The 18,298-nt window shown below is 44.0% G+C and overlaps 2 protein-coding genes and 1 long non-coding RNA gene across 4 annotated transcripts in view; 2 read left to right on the forward strand and 1 right to left on the reverse strand.

Moving 5' to 3' along the window:
* Window positions 1-18,298, forward strand: part of LARP1 (La ribonucleoprotein 1, translational regulator) — a 135,399-nt gene that overhangs the window by 47,440 nt on the left and 69,661 nt on the right. The window lies entirely within an intron of this gene.
* The window catches only part of LOC135270652 (uncharacterized), a 54,064-nt gene that overhangs the window by 30,648 nt on the left and 5,118 nt on the right, over window positions 1-18,298 (reverse strand). The window lies entirely within an intron of this gene.
* Window positions 6,214-9,129, forward strand: LOC110567054 (cytochrome c oxidase subunit 6C-like). The gene has a single exon (XM_064366547.1). The coding sequence runs from the start codon at window positions 8,324-8,326 to the stop codon at window positions 8,522-8,524; it is 201 nt and encodes a 66-aa protein (XP_064222617.1). The 5' UTR covers window positions 6,214-8,323; the 3' UTR covers window positions 8,525-9,129.

Consider the following 18,298-nt stretch of genomic DNA (forward strand, 5'->3'; position numbering starts at 1 on the left):
TTTTGGTAAACATATGCATGCATTTCTGTTGGTTATTCTAGGAATAGAATTACTAGGTTATGTGTTATCCTTATAGTATAATAAAAGGGTTTTTTTTTTTTTTTTTTTTGAGACAGAGTCTTGCTCTATCGCCCAGGCTGGAGGGCAGTGGCATTATCCTGGCTCACTGCAGCCTCCGCCCCCTGGGTTCAAGTGATTCTCCAGCCTCTGGAGTAGCTGGGATTACAGGTACCCACCACCATGCCTGGCTCATTTTTTGTATTTTTAGTAGAGATGGAGTTTCACCACATTGGCCTTTCTGGTCTCAAACTCCTGATCAGGTGATCCACCTGCCTAGGCCTCCCAAAGTGCTGGGATTACAGGCGTGAGCCACTGTGCCTGGCCTATTAAAAGTTTTTAAACATCAAAATATAAAATGATATGCCTATCAATCATAACCATGTGAAAGGAGAAGAAAAAACATACACCCTTGCATAGAGTAAAAGGGTATTAGAAGAGAACAAAGTTGATACAGTTGATGAGCAAAGGAAATGAGAATGAGATTTTTCTTCTTGACAGTCTTGTCTCTCAATAGTTATGTAATGACCATGTGTAACTTTTATAATCAAAAGAAACATTTAATCCTATTGATTTTTAAAGTTCTGTTCAAATGTCACTTTCTCCAAGTAGCCTTAGCATAACCATATTGCTGTAGCTAGCAATGCCTTCCTCTATTTGTACACCCCCTAGAGCAAAAACATATTCCAGCAGGAGCACAGTACCTTGCTTAGAGAAGGTACTTTCAAAATCCCTGATTCTTTCCCTGCAACCATAGGCATTTCATTAGGAGCTCATATTTCTCAAAAGAGCACTCCAACCTGCCACTAAGACAGGCAGGAATCTGAAACTAGATTGCTGTCTCTATTTTCTACTTGAAAACACCTGATGCTGAAAGAGGTTAAGCAACAGGCCCACTGTCATTCAGTAAATCATTGGTAGAGGCATTTAAAATGGCTCATTCAAGAAAGATGAGCCAGCATGGTGGCTTACGCCTGTAATTCCAGCACTTTGGGAGGCCGAGGCAGGTGAATCATAAGCTCAAGAGATTGAGACCATCCTGGCCTAATATGGTGAATCCTGTCTCTACTAAAAATACAAAAATTAGCCGGGTGTGGTGGTACGTGCCTGTAGCTGAGATCAGGAAGCTGAGGCAGGAGAATCACTTGAACCCAGGAGGTGGAGGTTGCTGTGAGCCGAGATGGTGCCACTGCACTCCAGTCTGGAGGACATAGCAAGACTCTAGCTCAAAAAAAAAAAGTGAATCTGGTGCAAACCATATAATTTACCAAGTATAGTCTGAACAGAGCAAAGAAGCAGGGATGGAGATTAAGGAGAAAACACAAATTTGGTAACGTGGTCTTTGCATTAACAGCTGTGTAATTTTGAATGAGCTTATTTGCCTTTCCACACTTCAGTCTTCCATCTGTCTCACTGGAGGGATAACAGCGAACTAATATCCAGAAAAGTGAATAGGATCCAACTCTGATGAACTAGTGGTGGCTACCTAGAATACAACAGGGGGAATGATTCTGAAGACACATGCAGCCTTTGTGGGAAAAAGTGCTGTGATTAATAATTTCTGGGCTGGGCGCAGTGTCTCACGCCTGTAATCCTAGCACTTTGGAAGACCAAGGCAGGTGGACCATGAGGTCAGGAGTTTGAGACCAACCTGGCCAATATGGTGAAACCCCGTCTCTACTAAAAATACAAAAAATTAGCTGGGCATGGTGGTGTGCACCTCTAATCCCAGCTGCTTGGGAGGCTGAGGTAGGAGAATTGTTTGAACCCAGGAGGCGGAGGTTGCAGTGAGCCAAGATTGCGCCACTGCTCTCCAGCCTGGGTAACAGAGCAAGACTTTGTCTCAAAAATAAATAAATAAATAAATAAATAAATAAATAATTTCTGCCATGAGCAGGAAATCTGAAATTAATGTTTTGTTTGTTAGATATTGGTCTTTCCTGGACAAATTGCTCTTTAAGATCTTTTCCAGCCCTATGTTTGGAATTCCCAGATTTAGATCTATTCATGTAGGCAAAATATTCATCCTATAGGAAATTTTTTAATTCCAAAGGGAAGGAATTTTAATTATCTTTTAAAACAATAGAACTTGTCTCCAGCAATGGATGTGATATATACTTAAATAATCATCCTTAAGACTCTCAGAGCTCCTTAGAGATAGAATATGTCTGCATATGAAGTGTTAATTATACCACCATAATCATTCTTCTGAGATAAATTATATTATTACAATTACCATGTTTGACATCCTTCCCTGTCTGCACATTGCCCTACCCTCAGACTGAAGTTGATCCTGGGAGGAGGGTATATGTCCTGGTTGGCTGTAACCGGTGGTGAAGTTAGTAAGGCAAAAAAGGTGAATGTCTGCATATAGTCCCAGTCTCAGGTTCTCCAGGATTGTCTCATTCATTGGCTCTGTCTGGACCCACCTGGAAGGTTATGTGGCTTGGGATTTCTGGACTGAGGTTGACCCCTGTCTTACCTTTGAAACAAATATATAGCCACAAGGAGAGTGGTAGGGGTGTTGTTTGACCAATTTAAGTAATATATACATTATAAATTCATGGCTATTGAAGGAAGCCGTGAACAGGTTGACAAGTTACAACATCATGTTGGTCTAGCAGCTTAGCCAGGCTGCCAATAACATAGGTTTTGGCATTAGATTGCTGTGAAACTGGACATAGCTCTGACATGTCTATCTTTTATTTATTTATTTATTTATAGAAATGGGGGTCTTTTGCCTCAGCCTCCCAAAGTGCTGGGATTACAGGTGTGAGCCACTGTGTCTGGCCAGCTTTGACATTTCTAAATGAGTTTGCACAAGCTACATAACCTCTGTCTTTTTCTTTTTTTTTTTTTGGAGACAGAGTCTTACTCTGTCACCCAGGCTGGAGTGCAGTGGCACCATCTTGGCTCACTGCAACTTCCACCTTCCAGGTTCGAGCAATTCTCCTGCCTCAGCCTCCCGAGTGGCTGGGAGTACAGGTACCAATCACAACACCCGGCTAATTTTTGTGTTTTTAGTAGAGACAGGGTTTCACCATGTTGGCCAGGCTGCTGGTCAGTTATCTGCCCACCTCAGCCTCTTAAAGTGCTGGCATTACAGGCGTGAGCCACCTCACCCGGCTATAACCTCTATTTTTTCATCTGTAGAATGAGTTTTAATAATAGTACCTAACTCAGCTGGTCGCAGTGGCTCATGCCTGTAATCCCAGCACTTTGGGAGACCGAGGTGGGCAGATCACGAGGTCAGACATTCAAGACCAGTCTGGCCAATATGGTGAAACCCCATCTCTATTAAAAATATAAAAAAATTAGCTGGATATGATGGTGCGTGCCTGTAATCCCAGCTACTCAGGAAGCTGAGGCAGGAGAATCCTTGATACCGGGAGGCAGAGGTTGCAGTGAGCTGAGATCACGCCACTGCGCTCCATCCTGGGTGACAGAGCGAGACTCTGTTTCAAAAAAAAAATAAAAATAAAAAAATAGTACTTAACTTGGCTGGGCGCAGTGGCTGACGCCTGTAATCCCAGCACTTTGGGAGGCCGAGGCGGGTGGATCACGAGGTCAAGAGATCGAGACCATCCTGGCCAACTTGGTGAAACCCTGTCGCTACTAAAAAAAAGACAAAAATTAGCTGGGTGTGGTGGTGTGCGCCTGTAGTCCCAGTTACTCAGGATGCTGAGGCAGGAGAATTGCTAGAACCCGGGAGGCGGAGGTTGCAGTGAGCCAAGATCGTGCCACCACACTCCAGCCTGGTGCCTGGCGAGCAAGACTCTGTCTCAAAAAAAAAAAAAAGTACCTAACTCAATAGGTTAATATATGAGATAATTCATGAAAAGTATATTACATGATATAGGAAAATTACTATTATTATATTGAGATTATTAGTGATTTCAAATTATTATTTTGAGATTATTAGTGATTTCAAATTACATACAAAATAAAACTTCAAATATATGAATTCAACTTATGTCAGTTTTGCAGACATCAAGACAGAGGCTGAAATAGGATTAAGTTTAATTGTTGTTTTAATAAGTAACAAAATGTTCCCTAAAAAAGTTACAGAATACAGATTAGCAAAAGGGACAATATCAGCACTCAGAAATAACCACTGGTAATCTTTTGGTTTACGTCCTAATGATAATAATTTACATAAATTAGAATAGAAAAGGACATTTGACAAAAATAGTATCACACTGAACAGGCTGTTTTGAAACCAGCTGTTTTTCAGTGAGTAAAGGGGGAGTCTACAGGCAAATGTATTTTTTTTTTTTTAAATTTTAAAAATTCCTTTTATGGTAAGATACATATAAAATTTACCATGTTAACCATCTTTAAGTGTACGTTCAGTAGCATTAAGTATATTCACATTTTTGGAAACAGATTTCCAAAACTTTTTTATCTTGCTAAACTGAAACTCTGCACCCATTAAAACACAACTCCCCATTGGGCGTGGTGGCTCACGCCTGTAATCTCAGCACTTTGAGAGGCCAAGGCAGATGGATCACAAGGTCAGGAGTTCAAGATCAGCCTGGCCAATATGGTGAAACCACATCTCTACTAAAAATACAAAAAAATTAGCCAAGTGTGGTGGCACATGCCTGTAATTCCAGCTACTTGGGAGGCTGAGGCAGGAGAATTGCTTGAACCCGAGAGGCGGAGGTTGCAGTGAGCTGAGATTGTGCCACTGCACTCCAGCCTGGGCGACAGAGCTCCATCTCGGAAAAAAAAACAAAAACCTCCCCCTTTCCCACTCCCTCCACGGCCTGGTAACCACCATTCCACTTTCTGTTTCTATGAATTTGCTGACTTCGGATATCTCATATAGGTGGCATCATATAGTATTTGTCTTTTTGTGACTGGCTTATTTCATTTAGCATAATGTCTTCAAGTTTTATCCATGTTGCAACATATAACAAGATTTCCTTCCTTTTTATGGTTGAATAATATTTCATTGTGTATATAGTATACACCACATTTTGCTTGTCCATGTATCCATCCATAGACATTTGGGTTGTTTCCATCTCATAGCTATTGTGAATAGTGCTGCTATGAACATAGATGTACAAAGTGTCTCTTTAAGACCCTGCTTTCAGGCTAGATGCAGTGGCTCATGCCTGTAATCCCAGCACTTTGGGAGGCCAGGGTGGGCAGATCACCTGAGGTCAGGAGTTCAAGACCAGCCTGGTCAACATGGTGAAACCCCATCTCTACCAAAAATACAAAAATTAGCTGGGCATGGTGGCGCATACCTATAATCCCAGCTACTTGGGAGACTGAGGCAGGAGAATCACTTTTGCCTGAGAGGTGTAGGTTACAGTTAGCCAAGATTGCACCACTGCCCTCCAGCCTGGACGAAAGACTGAGACTCCATCTCAAAAAAAAAACAAAAAAAAAAAACAGACCCTGCTTTCAAATCTTTTGGGTATACTCACAGAAGTGGGATTGCTGGATCATATGGTAGTTCCATTTTTATTTTTATTTGTATGTTTATATTTTTTTCTGAGACAGAGTTTCACTCTTGTTGCTCAGGCTGGAGTGCAATGGCAAGATCTTGGCTTACTGCAACCTCTGCCTCCTGGGTTCAAGTGATTCTCCTGCTTCAGCCTCCAGAGTAGCTGGGATTACAGGCTCATGCCACCATGCCCAACTAATTTTTCTTTTGTATTTTTAGTAGAGACAGGGTTTTGCCATGTTGGCCAGGCTGGTCTCTAACTCCCGACCTCAGGTGATCCATCTGCCTTGGCCTCCCAAAGTGCTGGGATTATAGGCATGAGCCATCATGCCCAGCCAAGGTAGTTCCATTTTTAATTATTTTTAAAATTTTTACAATTTTTCACTTTATTTTTAGAGATGGACTCTTCACTGTCTATGCAAGCAAGAGTGTAGTGGCACCATCTTAGCTCACTGCAGCCTTAAATTCTTGGGTTTAAGTGATCCTTCTGCCTCAGCGTCTCAAGTAGCTGGGACTACAGGTGTGCACCACCATACCCAGCTAAATTTTTTATTTTCTTTTTTCTTTTTCCTTTTTTTTTTTTGAGATGGAGTCTTGCTCTGTCTCCCAGGCTGGAGTGAATGGTGAGATCTTGGCTCACTGTAACTTCTACCTCCTGGTTCAAGCAATTTTCCTGCCTCAGCCTCCCAAGTAGCTGGGATTACAGGCATGTGCCACCACACTTGGCTAATTTTTGTATTTTTAGTGGAGACAGGGTTTCACCATGTTGGCTGGGCTGGTCTTAAACTCCTGATATCAGCTTATCCCCCTGCCTCAGCCTCCCAAAGTGTTGGGATTACAGGAATGAGCCACCACACTTGGCCTACCTGGCTAATTTTAAATTTATTTTTTATTTTTTTTTTGAGATGGAATCTTGCTCTGTCACCCAGGCTGGAGTACAGTGGCACAATTTTGGCTCATTGCAACCTCTACCTCCCGGGTCAACTGACTGTCCTGCCTCAGCCTCCCAAGTAGCTGGGACTACAGATGCGTGCCACCACATCTGGCTAATTTTTGTATTATTAGTAGAGACAGGGTTTCACCATATTGGCCAGGCTGGTCTCGAACTCTTGACCTTGCGATCCGCCTACCTTGGCCTCTCAAAGTGCCAGGATTGCAGGTGTGAGCCACCATGCCTGGTCCAAATTTTTGTGTTTTTAATAGAGTGGGCTTTCACCATGTTGGCCAGGGTGGTCTCAAACTCCTGACCTCAGATGACCTGCTGGCTTTGGCCTCCCAAAGTGGTGGGATTACAGGTGTGAGCCACCGTGCCTAGCCAATATGTTGTTTTAATGCAATTCTAGGGGGGATGTTTAAAGTACTCAAAAGAAACCCTTCCTTTATGATAATATAGAAGCATGGAATTTTTCTTTTTATATATAAATGACTAACAAATTGTTCTGCAACTTATCAAATTTCATCTCATTAAACATCTTCTGATATGTGGATTAGCCTCTTCCACCTCCACCACTCCTATTTGACGGACAGTGATTCGTTCTGTAATGCTGGAGCAGGTCAACCATTGGTACTTGATCTCTCCTCAAAACCCTCTTCCCCAAGCTGCTGCCGAGTCTCTCTCTTGCTTTGATCTCCTCTGGCATTCCCGGTTTCCTGCTCTTGCCCTTCCTTGTGAATGAGCTGTCCTAATTGTTCCAGCTTTCCAGCTCTGCTCTAACTGGCCCTCCTCAGCCCTCCCCTTCATAGTCCCTGAACATTCCCCTAGATTCACTCACACTGCTGGGTCTGGAGACTTCTCAGATCCTCGTCTTCATCTCCAGGCCCTCAGTTAAAGGGCCTATGAATTATAGGACTCATAAACCCCTATGAATTATAGGATTTGGACACACAGGTAGCTTATTTAGAGAAATTGCAAGATGCATCGCTTCTCGGCCTTTTGGCTAAGATCACGTGAGAAATTGCAAGATGCCATGATTCTTCTGCCTCAGCCTCTCTAGTAGCTGGGACTAAGGGGCAATAGGAAGCTCCTTAGGTTCTGTGGGACTCCCTAAGACAAATAGAATGGGTCAGAAGCACACCACAGGCACATCTAAGTCACGCACCCTGGGCTCCGCAGATCTGAGACACAGTATGGTAAACCGTGCATGGGTGGGATGCTGGATGCTGCCATTCGCTTAGCAGTCTTGGATCCCACAGGTGCATCTCACCACACTGAATATCACCCTATGGTAGAGCTGGCTGTACATTCCTTTTCTCACAACCTGAGCCCTACATGCCAGCTAGCATCCTAATCTGGACCCTCAGAAGGAACATTGAAGCCGAGTAAGGTGGCTCATGCCTATAATCCCATCACTTTGGGAAGCTGAGGCGGGTGGATTGCCTGGGGTCACAGGAGTTCGAGACCAGCTTGGCCAACATGGCAAACCTTGTCTCTACTAGAAACACAAAAATTAGCCAGATGTGGCAGCACATTCCTGTAATCCCAGCTACTTGCAAGGCTGGGGCAGGAGAATTGCATGAACCTGGGAGGCAGAAGTTGCAGTGAGCCGAGATCGTGCCACTGCACTCCAGCAGGCTGTTACAGCCATGCCCATAGACTGCTGGCTCTAATATGATGTCTTCCTGAGGGCTTTTCTTGAGCCCTTAGACCATACTTTATATTTTATCCAAAATGCTGACCGCCTTATGAGATAGGACACAGATGTGCCATTTTACCATTTAAAAAAATGGAGTTAGGGCCGTCCATTTTTCCATCAGTCTGGAAGTACGTTGGTGTTAAGATTGGGATACATATTAAGGACAGTAACTACCATGGCTTCCAAAGTTTTGCCAAAACCTCAGATGCGTGGACTTTTGGCCACGCATCTGCGATTTCATATGGTTGGAGCATTCATGGTAACCCTGGGGGTTATAGCTCTCTATAAGTTTGCTGTGGCTGAACCAAGAAAGAAGGCATACGCAGATATCTACAGAAATTATGATCTCATGAAAGATTTGGAGGCGATGAGGTAGGCTGGTATCTTTCAGAGTACAAAGTGATCTTGGAATATAAAGAATTTCTTTAGGTTGAATTACCTAGAAGTTTGTCACTGATTCGTGTTCCTGAACTATGACACATGAATATGTGGGCTAAGAAATAGTTTCTCTTGATAAATGAATAATTAACAGCAACAACAACAACAAAATGGAGTTAGCCGGGCATAGTGGCTCACGCCTGGAATCCCAGCACTGTGGGAGGCTGAGGCGGAAGGATTTCTTGAGCCCAGGAGGTCAAGGCCAGTAAGCTGTCACTGTACTCCAGGCTGGGCAAGAGAGCAAGACTCTGGCTGGGCATGGTGGCTCACACCTGTAATCCAAGAACTTTGGAGGCCAAGGCGGGTGGATCACCTGAGGTCGGGAGTTCAAGACCAGCCTGACCAACATGGTGAAACCCCGTCTTTAAAAAAAAATAATAAAATAAATAAATAAATAAAAATAAAAAATATATAAAAATTAAAAAATAAAAAAGCAAGACTGTCTTATAAAACAAACATAAAAAACAAAAATAAAAATTTTAAAGTAAAAATTGAGCTAAATTTACAACAACATAGTGGACAGATTTTTTTTTTTTTTTTTTTTTTTTTTTTTGAGATGGTGTCTCGCTCTGTCACCCAGGCTGGAGTCCAGTGGCGTGACCTCAGCTCACTGCAACCTCTGCCTCTCGGGTTCAAGTGATTCTTCTGCCTCAGCCTCTTGAGGAGCTGGGACTACAGACATGTACCACCATGCCTGGCTAATTTTTGTATTTTTAGTAGAGTCGAGGTTTCACCATGCTAGCCAGACTGGTCTCGAACTCCTGACCTTGTGATCTGCCCACCTCTGCCTCCCAAAGTGCTAGGATTACAGGCATGAGCTACTTTGCCCAGCACCGGACAGATTTTAAGTGTACATTTCAATGAATTTTGAGAAATGTAAACCCATATGAATTATGGGATTTGAACACACAGGTAGCTTATTTAGAGAAATTGCAAGATGCCATAGAAGTGTTGTAAAAAGCACGAAATTTGGAGTCAAGGGATCTGGTTACCCATTCAAGCCTCTGCACTAAACAGCAGTGTGACTTTAGGCAAGTCCCTTCCCCTCTCTGGGCCTTGGCTTCTGATTTGTACAATGAAAAGGCTGACTCCCCTCCCGTAGCCTTCCGCCCCAGCTGTAGGTCCACGTGACAGAGCAGGTATTCCGCAAAGGTCATGTAAGACGTCCTGAAATTATGAAGAGCTACTGTATCCTCCTGACCTTTGCAAAGTGAATACAGCTCACCTGGATACTTCCAATCAAATTCTTGAAGAAGAGAAACTGGAGAAATAATAATGAATATTTTGACAATAAATGAGGATGGCAGGAAGCCAAACCAAGCCTTGTGTCCTTTAGGAATGTACCTAAATGTTTGTAATCAAGCCCTTCTCAATTTTTTTTTTTTACTCCAGTACAGAAATAAAAAAAGATTCTAAAGGGATTTGCTTCAATTTCACAGCAAGTACCAAAAGCACATGGTCTGCCAAGTAGGTTGAGTTTAGCTATTTTTGTTGTATGGAAGCTGACTTGCCTTGCTAAAAGCGGTAAGGGCTTCTCCAACAAAATGAGATGAATTCCTCAAATTTATGTAGTATTTTTCACTTTTCAAAGCTTTCTTGTCCATTTCTCATTTGATCTACACATTTGGTTCTATGAAGATATTTAAAAAATTTTTTTTTGGACACAGGGTCTTGCTATGTTGACCAGGCTGATCTCAAACTCCTAGTCTCAAGTAATCCTCCTACCTCAGCCTCCCAAAGTGCTGGAATTTCAGGTGTGAGCCACCATACCCAGCTACTTTGGCTCAATGACAGGAAACAGGACAGGGAATATTCTTTCTCTTTATTCAGGTGAGGATCCTAAGGTTCAGAAAGACAAAGTGAATGTTCTCACAATCAGCAGTGAGCCACCCCTCTGAATTTCCAGCCCTGTGTTCTTGGGCCGGGATCCACTTTCTCATTCACAAACAAACCAACCAACCAATCCAGAGAACCTGAGTCTAAGAGGTTTTAAAACCAACAACAAGCAAGGTATGGTGGCTCATGGCTGTAATCCCAGTGCTTTGGGAGGCTGAGACAGGGATGAGGCCAGAAGTTGGAGACCAGACGAGGCAACACAGTGCGACCTTGTCTCTAAAAAAAGCCAACCCTGCCCTGCCCCTAAGAAAAAACACAACACACACAAACATTAAAAAAATTAAATTACCATCCAGGAGCCGTGGCTCACACCTGTAATCCCAGCACTTTGGGAGGCTGAGTTGGGTGGATCACTTGAGGTTGGGAGTTCAAGACCAGCCTGACCAACATGGAGAAACCCTGTCTCTACTAAAAATACGAAATTATCCAGGTGTGGTGGCACATGCCTGTAATCCCAGCTACTCGGGAGCCTGAGGCAGGAGAATGGCTTAAACTGGGGAGGTGGAGGTTTCGGTGAGCTGAGATCACGACCCCATTGCACTCCAGCCTGGGCAACAAGAGTGAAACTCCGTTTCAAACATAAAACAAAAAATTAAACTACCAATGACAGTAGGTGGCAGTTAACAATAATCGACATTTATTGACCTCCCACTATCAATGAACACTTTGTAATTCTCCCAACAGCCCAATGAGGATTCTCCCTGTTGTACACTAGAGGAAGCAGAGACACAGAGAGGTTTTATGGCTTGCTCAAGCTCACACAGCAAGTTAGCTCCAGAGTTGGAACATCACCCAGGCCACCTGGCTAGAAGCCCAGGCCCTTCACCCCTATGCTACACTGCCTCTAGTTACACCTTGCTGCTGATTAAAGAACTTTCTGAACAAAGCTGTTCATTGGCCAGATGAGTGGCCCTGAAAGTCAGTGAGGCCCCTATTCTGAGCACTTCAAGTGGAATCATGGTGGAGGCATCTTTAGATTTAAGGCAAAGGGCTGGGCCAAGCATCCCTGCTAATCCAGAAATAAGGGGATTTGAGGAAATATCTTGAAGATTCTAGCCTTTCAGGACAGGACAGTGACAAGTCCTCCTTGCTCCTGGGCTTCCAGATCGAACATGTTTTCACAGCCTGCCCACCATCCTCTCCTCAGGGGCACTGGGATCAAGTGAGCTGGGAGAACAGGTGGCTGTGCATGGATCATCCTGGAAATCTGACAGCACAGTCCCCAGCCCAGGGACTGGGGAGGAGGAACAGCAGAACACTAAATTACAGGGTGTTTGCTGCTTGATTAAATCAGTGCACTTTGTGCAGTGCTGTGAAGATGCAACATGCCAGGCTCACTCCTGGGCTTGAGGCCCAGATGTTAGTCACAGAGCCTCAGTCAGAGCGCCAAGGGCTCTCAGGAACACCTCTTTTAACCGCTTCATTTCACACATAGGCCTACAGTGGCCCAGAGAGGGGAAGCAGCTTGTCAGAGGCCACACAGCATTCTTTCAACACATTGAATGCCTACTGAGTGATATTAAAGGTGAACAAAATAGCCACATGCTCCAATGTCATGGAGCTTACATGTTAGCAGAGGCAATGGGCAAAAAGCAGATAAACACACGAAATCAGAGGTTGTGATCTGTGCCATGGAGAACATGGAGTACTTCAACCAGGCTGATCAATGGTGGTCCCTCTGAGAAGGGGCCATTTAAACTGAGGCTTGAAGGATGAGAAGAATGGGGTGTTACTGTGTGGGTGGGAGCAGTGGGGATGCAGTGGGAACACTCTGCCCTAGGGCCCCACAGGCTGGGATGAGTTTCCATGTGTTTGTGGGGCTGGCACAGAGCAAGGCCAGGGGTAAGAAATGGAGGAGAAATCTGAAGGTAAATGGGGTCTGGAGCATAGAGGGTATGTGGGCCAAAGCGAGAGGTCTAAAGTTTATTCTTGTAATAGGAAGTTATGGAGAGTTGTTTCTTTGATTGTTTGCTTGCCTGTTTGTGTGTGTGTGTGTGTGTGTGTGTGTGTGTGTGTTTTGTTTTGTTTTTTGAGATGGAGTCTTGCTCTGTTGCCCAGGCTGGAGTGCAATGACATGGTCTCAGCTCACTGCAACCTCTGCCTCCTGGGTTCAAGCGATTCTCCTGCCTCAGCCTCCCAAGTAGCTGGGATTACAGGTGCCCACCACCACACCTGGCTAATTTTTGTATTTTTAGTAGAGACAGAGTTTCTCCATGTTGGTCAGGCTGATCTTGAACTCCTGACCTCATGTGATCCACACACCTCAGCCTCCCAAAGTGCTGGGATGACAGGCATGAGCCACCTTGCCCAGCCATATTTGTATTTTTTAAATAGATGGGGTTTCCGCCGGGTGCGGTGGCTCATGTCTGTCATCCCAGCACTTTGGGAGGCCGAGGCGGGCGGATCATGAGGTCTGGAGATCAAGACCATGCTGGCCAACATGGTGAAACCCCATTTCTACTAAAATACAAAATACTGGGCGTGGTGGCATGAGCCTATAGTCCCAGCTACTCACTACTCAGGAGGCTGAAGCCAGGGTATCACTTGAACCCTGGAGGCAGAGGTTGCAGTGAGCCGAGATTGAGCCACTGCACTCCAGCCTGGTTGACAGACCGAGACTCGGTCTCCAAAAAAAAAAAAAAAAAAGAGTAGCATGTTGGGAGTAACACCAGAGGAGGGATGGCGCCTGAGGCTCACTTGTGTTTGCTGGGCTCATCTAATCACATTTAAATTCAACTTAAAAAATACTGTGTGGACCAAACAAAATGTGCTTGTGGGCTGAAATTGGCCAGAGGACTGACAGCTTGCAATAGCTGGAATATTATCTGCAGGGGGAAGAGCATTGGATTTGCAATCTTTAGAAGCCCTAGAGTTTCCACCAACTAGCAGTATGACATCAGATAAAACACCTCATCTTTCTGAGTTTCAGTGTCCTCATCTTTAAAATTGGGTGACACTTGTTCCACCTTCTTTGTGGGATTTGAAGAATTATTCTCCTGACTCTATGCCAGCAACCACTACCCCTTTATGATAATAGCAAACATTATTCAGTACTCACTATATGTCAAGCACTGTTTACGTACTTTGGGTATATTAATTCAATCCCTACAATAATCCTTAGGGGTAGGTGCTATTATCATCTTCATTTTGCACACCAAAAACTGAGGCAGAGAGACACAAAGGAATTTGCCCAAGGTTACAGAGCTGGTAGGTGGCAGAGCTGGGACTATTGAACACTTTCTCAAATATTGGTTCATTTAATCCTTTCAAAGGCATAATGAATTTTATCCAGCAATTCCCTTTCTGCCATTTTACAGATGGAGACACTGAAACTCAGAGAAAGAAAGCAACTTGCCTGAGGTTACACAGCTAGGAAGCAGGCAAAGCTGGGCCTAAACCCAACTTGACCTCAAACCCTTTCCCTTTTTTCCGTGCCACATGTGAAGGACAGGCAAATGGTCTGTGAAGAGAACAGTGTGCTGGTGTAGGGAGTTTTGTTCCCAGGTACAGGGACCATGTCTTGTCCTTTATTGTTTCCACACTAGTCTCTAGGGCTGGGCCCTTCTGTCTTGGAGCTTGGCTCCCATGTTTGACTGAGTGACGGTTCTTTTGACCAGTCTCACCCTGTGACTAGTTATGGTCATGTTGCCAAGAAATTGCCTTATGCCCTCATTTTGGCTTCTGATTTCCACTTCTCTCCATGAACTTGGATGTTTCTTGACCATGGAATGTTTAAACATGGTTAACCAACTGTGTGGTTTTTGCATGTCTGTACTATCTGTGTCTCTTCTGATGTGGTGTCACGATCTGGAATGGCAGGGGTGAGACCTGGGTTCTGATCTTGATTCCTGTGCCAAGGGATCCTGGAGCAAGTCTTTTAACTTCTATAGGCCTCAGTTCTTCAGCTGCCAACCAAGGACAATCATGTCTGTCCTGTCTCCGTGAAAGCCCTTTGGAAAATACAGATGCAAATAGAAGGTGGGTCACTGGCTGGGCACTGTGGCTCATGCCTGTAATCCCAGCACTTTGGGAAGCCAAGGCATGAGGATCACTCAAGGTCAGGAGTTCAAGACCAGTCTGGGCAAAATAGTGAGAGTATCTCTACTAAAAAATTGAAATAAGACTAGGTGCGGTGGCCACGCCTGTAATTCCAGCACTTTGGGAGGCTGAAGCAGGCAGATCACAAGGTCAGGAGATCAAGACCATCCTGGCCAACATGGTGGAACTCTGTCTCTACTAAAAATACAAAAATTAGCTGGGCATGGTGGTGTGTGCCTGTAATCCCAGCTACTTGGGAGGCTTAGGCAGGAGAATTGCTTGAACCAGGGATTTGGAGGTTGCAGTGAGCCAAGATGGTGCCACTGCACTCCAGACTGGTGATAGAGTGAGACTCCGTCTCAAAAAAAAAAAATTGAAATAAAAAAATGGGCCAGGTGCATTGGCTCAAGCCTGTAATCCTAGCACTTTGGGAGGCCATGGCAGGTGGATCACTTGAGGTCAAGAGTTCCAGACCCGCCTGGCCAACATGGTGAACCCCATCTCTATTAAAAATACAAAATTAGTCAGGTCTGGTGGTACATGCCTATAATCCCAGCTATTTGGGAGGCTGAGGCAGGAGAATCTCTTGAACTCGGGAGGCGGAGGTTGTGGTAAGCTGAGATCGTGCCATTGCACTCCAGCCTGGGCAACAAGAGCGAAGCTCTGTCTCAAAAATAAAATAAAATTAGCCAAGTGAGGTTGTGGGCGCCTGTAATCCCAGCTACTTGAGAGGCTGAGGCAAAAGAATTGTTTGAACCCGGGTGGTGGAGGTTGCAGGGAGGTGGAGGTTGCAGTGAGCTGCGATCGTGCTATTGCACTCTAGCCTGGGTGACAGAGCAAGACTCTGTCACAAAAAAAAAAAAAAAAAAATTACTGGGCACAGTGGCTCACGCCTATAATCCTAGCACTTTGGGAGGCTGAGGTGGGTGGATCACCTGAGGTCAGGAGTTTGAGACTAGCTTTGCCAACATGGCGAAACACCATCTCAACTAAAAATACGAAAAATTAACCGGGTGTGGTGGCATGTGCCTGTAATCCCAGCTACTTCGGGGAGGCTAAGTAGGAGAATCGCTTGAGCCTGGGAGACAGAGGTTGCAGTGAGCTGAGATTGCACCACTGCACTCCAGCCTGGGTGACAGAGCGAGACTCTGTCTCAAAAAAATAAAATAAAAATAATAAACCTTTTTTTCTAGAAGGGGTCACTGTAATGTAAGGCATACCATAGGTGCTCCTAGATGGTACAACTGACTGCATGGAGAAAATGTACAATGATGTGGGAACACCACTTGTAATAGAGTTCAGGAGGAAAAGAGCAATAAATAAAACTGCTTTGTGTGCAATATGATCTCAATTATGTAAAATATCCATAGAAAATAGACTAGAGGAAAATATACACACATGATTGCCTGTGGGTTGTGAACTTATATGTGTATTTTGCTTTGTGAGATAAATTGTTTATTTTTTAAGACACAGGATCTCAGCTGGATGCAGTAGCTCATGCCTGTAATCCTAGCACTTTGGGATGCCAAGGTGGGCAGATCACCTGAGGTCAGGAGTAGAGGCCAGCCTGGCCTATATGGTGAAACTCCATCTCTACGAAAGATAGAAAAAATTAGCTGGGCATGGTGGTGAGTGCCCGTAATCCCAGCTACTCAGGAGGCTAAGGCAGGAGAATCACTGGAACCCGGGATGCAGAGACTGCAGTGAGCTGAGATTGCACCACTGCACTCCAGCCTGGGCAACAGAGCAAGACTCTGTCTCAAAAGAAAAAAAAAAAAAAAAGACACCGGGTCTCCCTCTGTCACCCAGGTTGTTATGCAATGGCATAATCAGTAGCTCACTGCAGCCTCAAACTCCTGGGTTCAAGACATCCTTCTGTCTCAGTCTCAGATTACAGATAGGTGCCACAACATCCAGCTAATTTCTTTATAATTTTTCTTAAAGACGAGGTCTTATTATATTGTCTAAGCCTGTCTTGAACTCCTGGCCTCAAGGGATTCTCCTTCCTTTGCCTCTCAAAGTGCTGTGATTATAGTTGTAAGCCACCGTGTTCAGCCTAAAAAAATTTTCCAGTTTGCTAAAGCTAGCCTATTTTATTCTTATATTATATTTTATCACTTACAAAAGACATATATATAAATATAATTTAGCACTTGGCCCTTGACTGTGTTGCTCTGGTTACCAAAACATTGATGTAATCAGGAGCGATCCTGTATTCATTCATTCATTCCTTTGTTCAGAAAAGACTGAGGGCTTGTTCTGTTTAAGTCACCATTGCTAAGTACTACAAGGAATGCTAAGATGAATAAGGTATAATCCCTGCCTTATGGTTACTTATGAATAGGGTGTTCTCTTAGGTAACCATAACTGAGTAGATAAAATGAAAAATATATGTTTTAGGAAAACTGCCACTAGGAGGTAAGAGTTCAGAGAAATCTACCTTAACTATGAAGATTAAATAAGATTTTGTGAAAAAGTTGACATCTGGTGCTGAATCTTGAAGGACAAGTAGAATTCAGGACAAGTAGAAATGGAAAGGCTTACTGTCAATAATAAAAGTAATGAAAGGGAAGATTTACTTAGCATATACTATGCTATAAATGTCATTGTCCTATTAAATTATATGTATTATCTCACTTAAGGCTCACTGAAGCTCTATGAGATAAGTAGATTTATCATCTCCAATTTACAGACGGGGAAACTGAGGCTTAGAAAGAGGTTAAATATTTGCCCAAAGTCACAAGGTTGTTGAGCCAGGATTCACAGTTATGACCTCACTATTAATAGCTATGTTATTTGAATGGAGGGAGGAAAACATGAGGCCCACAGGGGATAAGATAGGAAACTTCTGGAAAGTAGGGAACATGTCTGTCTTGCTCACTTTTCTATGTGCAGGGCCTAGCAGTATCTGGTGCATAGTAAATGATCAATACATATTTGTATTGATGAAACAGGGTGAAAGAAACAGGTGAAAGGTGAAAGAAACAGTGTGTGTGCTGGAAGGCAATGGTACAGGAAGGTTAGTTAGGGTCAGGCTGTGCTGGTTGTGAATGTGGAGATTCAAAGCAGAGGCAGGGCCTAAGTCCATCATAGAGCCAGAGAGCTGACCCAGGCACGTGTGGTAGACTGGCTTACAGTGGGAGTACAGTTACTGAGGAAGCCCATGATGGACAACGTAGGAAGTACAGAACTCCAGGGAGCATAGTGGGGATGAGAGAAGAGGCTGGGATGGTGCTTGTGAGTGTGTTAAAAGTTAATTATCTTATCAGACCTTCTTCATTGCAAACCATACCCCGCCCTGACTACCTCCCTTCCTCTGAGCCTCCTTTCTCATCTGTAAAGTGGGGATAGTCCTGGAAAACGATTGCCCTGGGGTTTAAATGAGGTAGTATGGAAACAGTCAGTCCCTACCCCACTTCCTTGTATGTTAGCTATTACTACTTACATCTACTTCACAAGAGGAGATCCTGGCTGAGCCTCTTTCCAAGAACTGAAATAATTATGTCACATGTGCCAGAAGGCCCAAGAGTCTTGAAAAACACTCCCCAGCTGGCACTGTTTTGGTAAAGGCCCCTCCCTTTGCTAACCCCACTCACTTTGTGTCAGTGTAAGAGGTTTCACACCCAAGGGGCCCCATAGCAGAAAAGTAAGTGATTCGCATAAGCTCTTCCAGAAACACAAGGCTTTTTGGAAAACCAAACTCAAAGAGGAATAAAACTAGTACATATCCAAGCATGTTAAATTTTCGTTCATAATAAGCACAGATAACTCAAGGAAC

This window comes from Aotus nancymaae, unplaced genomic scaffold, assembly GCF_030222135.1.
Source record: "Aotus nancymaae isolate 86718 unplaced genomic scaffold, 86718_ANA_hifiasm-v0.15.2.pri h1tg000064l_1, whole genome shotgun sequence".
NCBI classification, from domain to species: domain Eukaryota; kingdom Metazoa; phylum Chordata; class Mammalia; order Primates; family Aotidae; genus Aotus; species Aotus nancymaae.